The sequence below is a fragment of the Perognathus longimembris genome, chromosome 4, assembly GCF_023159225.1.
Source record: "Perognathus longimembris pacificus isolate PPM17 chromosome 4, ASM2315922v1, whole genome shotgun sequence".
Taxonomy (NCBI): domain Eukaryota; kingdom Metazoa; phylum Chordata; class Mammalia; order Rodentia; family Heteromyidae; genus Perognathus; species Perognathus longimembris.
The window spans coordinates 3,245,394-3,253,559 of NC_063164.1; the positions used below are offsets into that span (position 1 = coordinate 3,245,394).

General features: G+C 64.0%; 1 protein-coding gene across 1 annotated transcript; it reads left to right on the forward strand.

Moving 5' to 3' along the window:
* The first annotated feature begins 5,795 nt into the window (after window positions 1–5,795).
* Gbx2 (gastrulation brain homeobox 2) lies at window positions 5,796–7,820 on the forward strand. The gene is made up of 2 exons (XM_048344474.1): window positions 5,796–6,353; window positions 7,282–7,820. Exons 1-2 carry the CDS (start codon window positions 5,837–5,839, stop codon window positions 7,806–7,808), a joined length of 1,044 nt encoding a protein of 347 aa, XP_048200431.1. The 5' UTR covers window positions 5,796–5,836; the 3' UTR covers window positions 7,809–7,820.
* Window positions 7,821–8,166: the final 346 nt, after the last annotated feature.

Genomic DNA, 8,166 nt, shown 5'->3' on the forward strand with positions numbered 1-8,166 from the left:
GTGTTCTGATGAGAGAGAAATAAAGTGGAAATCTGGACCTTGTTTGCAGGTATTCCTCAAGGAAGGAGACACGGTTCAAGCTACCATCAATCACGGCTTCTTAATTAATCTACAGAAGTGAAAGGCTCAGCCAGGGAGGAAAGTCCATGAGGCTCTGATCTCCAATGAATCACCACAAAGCCAGAAGTGGAGCTGTCGCTCCAGCGTCAGAGCAGCCGCCTTGAGCACAACCGCTGAGGGACAGCGCCCAGGCGCTGAGTTCAAGCCCCGGGATCAGCACAAAAAGAAAATAAATCTTCAAAAGAAGTGAAAGTTGGGGAGGACCCCTGTGGCGGGGGACTGCTGATTGAGCCAGGGACCCCAGGGGTCACATGAGGACACCGCTTTGAAAGAAGGGGCCGCTGGCACGGGCTCCTGACCAGCGCTGGGAGCTGTTTGGGTCTGCATCTGAGCGGCCACCGCGCGTGGCTGGCCGTCGCTTCCTCCGGTGCTGGCTGGCTCTGTCCAGCTCACCATCCGCCTGCCTTCCGGGACGAGGCTTCCAGGATAAGCGAAGCAGGTTGTGTTCCTAGCACCGTGGCTCACTGCAGCTTCCCTGAAGGGCTGCGCAGCCCAGGCCACCACACCTCACCCCTCGGTGCCCCGGGCTGCCTTCCCAGGGCTTCCATCCTGGGGTCCTGGAATTAGCATCTCTGTGAAGTCTCGCAAACAAAGCCTGCTGTGCGGAGATGAAAGCCGGGCTCCCGGCGGCTCTGGGGGGTGTTCGAAGCTTCTGAAGGTGGGGCTGAGGGACTCCCAGGGCGCCGAGGGCCAGGTGAGCGCGCCCCGCGGCCTCTGGGGAGCTGGGGGCCTGGGCTCTGCAGGGCCGGGCTGTGCCGCAGACCCGGGGCGGAGGCCGAGGCCGCACCGCTAAGCATCGCCCCTCCACAGCCTTGCTCTTTTGCAGGCGTTCGGCGGGCCGCCCGCCTTGCCTCACCCCAGCCCCCCCCCAACACCACGGCGGCCTGAAGAGGAAGCCCCCCCCCCAGTCAGGCCGGCGTCTAGGCCACTCATCTTGGGGGAGCACCTTCCTGGGCACACCGGGAGCAGCCTCGGCCCCAGGGTCTTCCTTCCAGACCATGCAGCCTTCCAGGTCCCCAGTCCACAGGGCCATGAGAACGTGCCTTCCTCCGAGGGGGGGCGCGGGGTAGCTCGAGGCAGGTGCGAAGGTCACGCTTCTCGGCCTTCAGGCCTGCAGAACATATTTTCTCACTCCCCTGAGAAAATGCCCCCCACCCCCCAAAAAAATCCCTACTGGAAGTTTCTGGATTGTAGTTGCTTTTGATGTCTGCTACTTGGAGGGTGGGGAGCAGAAAGGAAAGTTTCTACAGAAGAACATCGCAGACACACAGAGCCTCACAAAGTGTTTCTGCTCCTGGGCGCCTTCGCTCCCCCCCACCCCCCCACCCCCCCACCCCCCGCTTTCTGCATGGTCAAAAAGCCGAATAAAGAAACCAAAGACTTTCATTTTATACACCACTTGATCTTTGCTTGGGAAACTCTATTAATTGAATGGGTTTGCCTTTTTTGCCAGTTCCCTTTATCATTATTTATGGGCTTTAAATTGTTTAAAGTTCCCTTGACGTTCAATTTACAAGTTTGGGGACTTTTTTTGTTCTGCCTTTTGTCCTGGAGAAAGACATCGTGTTGGAAGTGCTTTGAAAAGCCAAACAGGAGAGGTTGGCAAGGAAAGGGAAGCGGGTGAGATCCCTTTTAATTCTGTCTTGTTGGTGAATGGCTCTTTTACATAATTGCAGGAGCGATTTCAAAGCCAGCCCAGGGCTGACTTCACTTAGAACCACATGGAGTCTATTTTGGGCTTTCAGATTAAAAAAAAAAAAAGTTGAATAAAATAGTTTAAAAAGATGAGGCTTCAGTGCTTTCTACTGCCTGCAAATTGGTGTGTCTGATGGGGGCTTTTACACAAGCACCCCTTTGTAAGCACGTCTTGGGCTAGGGAGCACTGTTCTGGATTAGCTAAGTGTGAATCCCCATGGCCTTCTCCTAAACAAAACCCATCCCAAGTTATTTTCCAACTACTGCCAAGAGCGAGAACTGTGGCACTGACCAAATGATCTGACCACTGAAAGTCTCCATGAATTAAAACAGCCCCGGTGGCCGGAGAAGCCAGCCTTCGCCTGGGTTTGGGCCGCTGGCGGGAGAGTTCAGCCAGTGAAGCGGTAGACTTCCAGCTCTGCACAGAATCTCGGGGCGCCCCCCTCGACCCCCCCAGAAGTGCAAGGTGGTCCTGGCTCCTCTGGCTGGCCTTAGAATGAGCGTTCACTCACTGGTATCCGTCCTGTTCTACACTCAACCTGCACCCGCCCGCCTGCGCACGGCTCCGAAGCGTGGAGCCAACTTAACAATCGCCATCACTTTGACCAGAGGCTTCATCCGCCCATCCTGACGCTCGCTGGGCGATAGTCAGTGCCCCGGCGTGGGGTTACCTTCACTGGGATGGTGACTGCCCGTGGAAATGCAAGTTCGCAGGAGTTCAATGGAATCGAGGGGGCCGCTCTCCCTTTCCTGCGCCCCGCATTCCGCTTCTTTCTTAATTGGAGGGGGCGGGGCTCGTAAAGCCAGGTGGGGTGCGTGCGGTCCCCCTGGCCGGGGCAGGGGGAAGCTAAGCTGGTTGGGCAGGGGAAAGGATGTGCGAGCCGGGTACCTGTCGCTCCCGGCCCATAAATCTCTTGGCGGAGCCGGGGACTCCGAGAAGGCGTCGTCGTCATCCGCAGTCCGCGCACCGGGAAAACTTTGCAAGGTAGCCCGGGGTGCCCAGAATGGACGCTGCTAGTCACGGCGGAAGGCCAGGGGCCTTTGAGGACGGGGGCAGCCGTTTGCCAAGCAGTTAAGCCTTAGATGGGGAAATAGTGCTGCACTGCATCCGAGAAAAGCACGCCAGTAAATAAAATTCACATTGATGAACATTATCTGAACTCACTAATAAAAGAAGATTAGCATTATAACCCCTGCAGTCAATACTTTCCACGGCAAGGGATGGGTGCGAGTAACACGCCAGCAAATTATCTCCAGTGTAGCTATCATTCCACCGGACCAAAGCTCCTCGCTGAACTTTAAATGCAGAATCGCAAAACATAAAAAAAAAAATAAAAATCCAGAAGAATCTATCTCTCTGAGGGTAATCAGGCGGTGGAAGTCCCTAGAATAATATTTTCTAGGTAATAGAAAGTGGATAGCAAATCGGCCCAAAGTTAAAGGAGGAGCAGGAGACGTGGGCAGGGCAGTGACCCACGCGCGCGCGGGGAAGGGGGCCCAGCTGTCCCTGTAAACCAAAGACGGGTTTGTGCTTGGTATTGGACGGGTGGGTAGGGGGAGGTCACTGTAACTAACTCCTAACAAGCGGGCGTATTTATTATGCTCATGAAGAAATCAGCCTTGTGCCCTGGTCTTCCGCCCCTCCCCCTTGCCCTCTCTTCTGAAGGGGCGCGCGGATGAGGGCGCAGACTTTGGGGAACCCACAGCCACCTCCTTCCCCGCGGATCCCGGCCCGCGCCACCTCCAGGTCGGGGTTGGGAGGGAGCGCAAGCCGCCACGGCGGAGGAGTCCTAATGAATTCCTTTCAAACCGCCTGCTGCCCGAGCTATTACAGCAGCTCCGAGTGGGGAAACGCGCTCGCTCCAGACGTCTTTGTCCGGGTGATGGAGGGGAGGGAGGGGAGAAGAGGCCTGGAGGGGGAGGAGGAGGGAGCCCCGCGGGCCGGCGAGGCCGCTCCGCGCCCCCCACCCCCCCGGCGCCCAGCACGCACGCACGCTCCCCTCTGCTTCCCAGGGCCCAACCTGGAGCTCTGGGTCTCCACCCGGACTCCAGGCTGAGGAGGTGCTCTGGGATGAAGACGCACCCCAGAGGTCTGGGGGTTAGAGCGAGAGAAAGAGAAAGAACGAGAAAGAAGAGCCTCGAAGAAACAAGTCGATAAATTCATAAAGATCGATTGGTCTTTATCTCCCAATTAAAGGTGCTTGCAAGTGATACATAACACACGTCCAACACGGGCCAACTCCCCAACCACTAGCTCCCCGGCGTGAGCTGATTGTCAATGGCCGGTGCCACAATGCCCTCCCCTCCTTCTCCCCGTCAGGGTGCTGTCGGCCGGTGCGGGGGTGGGGGGGGGTGGTGTGTGACCCGACCCCGGCCCTGGCGGTGCGTGGAAGCCCCGCGCGCTCTGGCGCGCTTGGCGCAGACGCCTGGCAGGAAACGAGTCCTTTAAAATAAAATAAAATGAAATACAGGACCAGGAGAGCTGAAAGTTCATTCTAACAAGAGGGAGGGATCCGAGTCACCTGGCTTTCCCGCCTCCGCCCCCCACCCCACCTCCACGACTCCCCAGTTCCGGCTGCTCTTCCCCGCCGCGGAGAACCGGGTAGGAAATACCTTGCGGGGATCGGCTCCATCCTGCGGTCTGCAAAGTGGAACCGTGCGTGCGCCCCGGAGTCGTCGCCCGCGCGTCGGAGCCCGAGCCGCGGCGGGGCGGGCGGGCGCCGGGGCGAGCGCTCGCCGGGCTCCCAACGTGCTTAATTAGCACCTATTTACAAAACGCGGCTTTTATTTGAGCAAACACCATAAAGCTTCGCGGGGCTCGGCTCCCGCGCCGCGCTCCGGAGGCCGAGCCACTCCCCCCCCTCCCTCCGGACGGAGCGGATCAAGGACTCGCTTTATTATCACAATTATCTGGTGGTTATTTTGGTGTGCGCCGGCGAGGTGGGTAAATAGGTGCTGCGATGGGAACGTCGTGAGCGAGGAGAAGAAGGGCTCGCTCGCGGGAGGGGAGGAGGGGGGAGCGGGGAGCAAGTGCCCCGTCCCGCCGTCAGCGCCGGGGGGTGGGGTGGGGTGGGAGGGAGGGGGGCGCCGCGAGCCATCCGGGGAAGAGCCGGGCTGACAGCTCCCCGCCGGCGCCCCGGGGACCGGACGGGCCCCCGGCGGGACGCCGCTCCGCACCCCCGGCCACCGAGCGGGAAGCCCGGTCCCCGCGGGAGCCCCCGGCGCCCCGGCAGGCTGGGTGCTCGGCCCCTATAGAAGGAAGGAGAACGCGGCCGGCTCCGCCCCGAGTCCCCCGGAGGCCTCGAGGCCGCCTCGGGCGCCCAGCCCGGGGAGCGGCCGCGGTCCCCCTCTCCGGTCGGCTCGGCTCGGTCCCGGCGCCCGAGCTCGGAGGCCCGCGCGCTCCGACGGCGGCGCCCGCCGCCCGCTCCCCCACCGCCGGGCCGCGGGGCGGGAGGGGGCGGTCCCCGCGCGGGCCCCGCCCACCCCGGCCAGCAGCCAATGGCCGGCGGCGGTCGGGCCCACGTGAGGCGAGCGGGGCCGAGCGGCAGGCAAAATGTGAATGAGAAAGAGAGCGCGATTTAAAGGTGCTGGCGGCGCCCGCCGGAGACGAGTGCGCCGGCTCCGCGCGCTCCCCAGCGGCCCGCGGGAGGCGACGCGCGGACGACCGGCCGGCCGACCGACCGCCCGGCGCCGGGACCGGCCGCTACGAGGTGGGCCCGGGGCCGCGGCCGCGACGCGCGCGCGGGCTCCGACGGGCGAGCCAGCGGGCCGCGCGGCTCCGGCGACCCCCCGCGGGGCCCGGGCGGCCCTCCCCCGCTCCCGGCCGGCGCGCCGCCCGCACCCGCGCCCGCTGGGCATGCCCCGAGCTCGGGACTGAGGGGCGGCGGGCTCGAGGCTCCGGATCGCGCTGGGCCCGGGCCGGGCGCTCCCCGGCGGGCTCCCCGGCGGGCTCCCCGGCGGCGGCGGCGGCGGCCGGGCGCGGGGACTGCTCGGCTCTCCGCGGCCTCCCCCGAGCGCGTCTATGAGCGCAGCGTTCCCGCCGTCGCTGATGATGATGCAGCGCCCGCTGGGGAGTAGCACCGCCTTCAGCATCGACTCGCTGATCGGCAGCCCGCCGCAGCCCAGCCCCGGCCACTTCGTCTACACCGGCTACCCCATGTTCATGCCCTACCGGCCCGTGGTGCTGCCGCCGCCGCCGCCGCCGCCGCCCGCGCTGCCCCAGCCCGCGCTGCCGCCCGCGCACCCGCACCACCAGATCCCCAGCCTGCCCGCCGGCTTCTGCTCCAGCCTGGCGCAGGGCATGGCGCTCACCTCCACCCTCATGGCCACGCTGCCCGGCGGCTTCTCCGCCGCCTCGCCGCAGCACCCGGAGGCGGCGGCCGCCCGCAAGTTCGCCCCGCAGCCGCTGCCCGGCGGCGCCAACTTCGACAAGGCGGAGGCGCTGCAGGCCGACCCGGAGGACGGCAAAGGCTTCCTGGCCAAGGAGGGCTCGCTGCTCGCCTTCTCCGCCGCCGCCGAGGCGGTGCAGGCGTCGCTCGGTGAGTCGGCGGCGCGCGCGGCCCGGGATCGGGCACGGGGCGGGCTGGGGGAGGGGGGGCGGGCCCGCCCCGGGTGCCCGCGGGGACCCCCGGGGGCGACCCCCCGCGGGGATCACTGAAGGGCTCAGCCGGCCTCCCGGGGGTGGGGGCCCCGAGGGGGCTTTCAGGGCCCGGTGGGCGTTCGCACTCCCCCCACCCCACCCCCCGCCAGCCAGCTGCTGCTCCGGGGCGGCGCGTTTGTCCCTACCGCGCCCCCCCCCCACACGCTCCCGCTCGCCATCCGCTGGGACCTGGGACCCAGGGCGGCCCGGAGGGGGGGGGGGGAGAGGCCTGTTGAGTTGCGGGGCTCCGCTGTGCGTGTGCTCGGGGTGTCCAAACTTAAACCCCTTGGCTGGATGGGTTTGCTGTTTGCAGAGCTGTTTGCTGCTTGGAGAGGCAGTGCCGCGCGTGTGCGTGCGTGTGCGTGGTTGTTTATCGGGAACTTCTAAGGCTATGGTCATTCCTAACCGTATCAGAGATACCCCCCCTCCCCCGCCGAGGCAGCCGCCCTACCTGGCTGGCTGGATGAGAACCCTCACCTCACCCACCAAGGCTACCCGGGGACAAAGGGGACGCCCTCCCGGGCTCCCCCAGCCTGCTCCTTCCCCGGGAGCAGCGGGCGCCCCGAGGCTGCGCCCGAGGCGCGGCTGCCCCTTGAGTGATGGTTCTGGGCAAAGGGTCGTCGCCTACCCGGTCTCCTCCTCTCCTTTGAGCTTTCTCACGCTCGCTCGCCCCCTCCCCCGGCCCCTCAAAGGCCAGGAAACCGCGATGTGTTAATGTCATGGAAAGACAATCCGCTAAGTGCGGGAGGCGCCCGGGGGGCGGTGGCCAGGGGTGAGGAAGGCCACCGTGAGAAATGTAATAAAACGCCGTTTGGTTCTGCTTTCAGTCGGGGCTGTCCGAGGGCAAGGGAAAGACGAGTCAAAGGTGGAAGATGACCCCAAGAGCAAGGAGGAGAGCTTCTCCTTGGAGAGCGATGTGGACTACAGCTCGGATGACAATCTGCCGGGCCAGGCGGCCCACAAGGAGGAAGACCCGGGCCACGCGCTGGAGGAGACCCCGCCGAGCGGCGGCGGCGCGGCGGGCAGCACCACGTCCACGGGCAAGAACCGGCGGCGGCGGACTGCGTTCACCAGCGAGCAGCTGCTGGAGCTGGAGAAGGAGTTCCACTGCAAGAAGTACCTCTCCCTGACCGAGCGCTCGCAGATCGCTCACGCCCTCAAACTCAGCGAGGTGCAGGTGAAAATCTGGTTCCAGAACCGCCGGGCCAAGTGGAAACGGGTGAAGGCAGGCAATGCGAATTCCAAGACCGGGGAACCCTCGCGGAACCCCAAGATCGTGGTCCCCATCCCCGTGCACGTCAGCAGGTTCGCCATCAGAAGTCAGCACCAGCAGCTGGAGCAGGCCCGGCCCTGAGGGCCTCGGCCACCACGGAGGGCCAGGGCGGCCGGTGACCGTGGGGAGCCCCAGCACCCCGGGGGAACCCACGGTGGGCCCCAGTGGCCGAAGCAAACCTCAGTCACGCACCCCAGACGCGGACAAAGCAAGAAAATTGAGAGTATATTCCCTAAACAAGCTTGAAAGACTGCTTTCGAAGGGGCTACAGCCGCACCGGAAGATACACTAAATATTTATTATACTATCCTACTTTGTACATAGATATCTCTATAGACTGGGTCTCAGCCGCAGTATTTTGAAAGTTAGAGGACCAGCCTGCCCAGTACCGCCCTCCCCTCGCAGCCCAGAAGCAAACAACCCCTCCGCCGCTCCTGCC

Excerpts from the sequence above, each read along its gene's own strand:
- Gbx2 (XM_048344474.1), top strand. The coding sequence starts at position 5,837 with ATGAGCGCAGCGTTCCCGCCGTCGCTGATGATGATGCAGCGCCCGCTG. Across the intron at positions 6,354-7,281 it reads GGCGGTGCAGGCGTCGCTCG|TCGGGGCTGTCCGAGGGCAA; the intron begins GTGAGTCGGCGG and ends TTCTGCTTTCAG.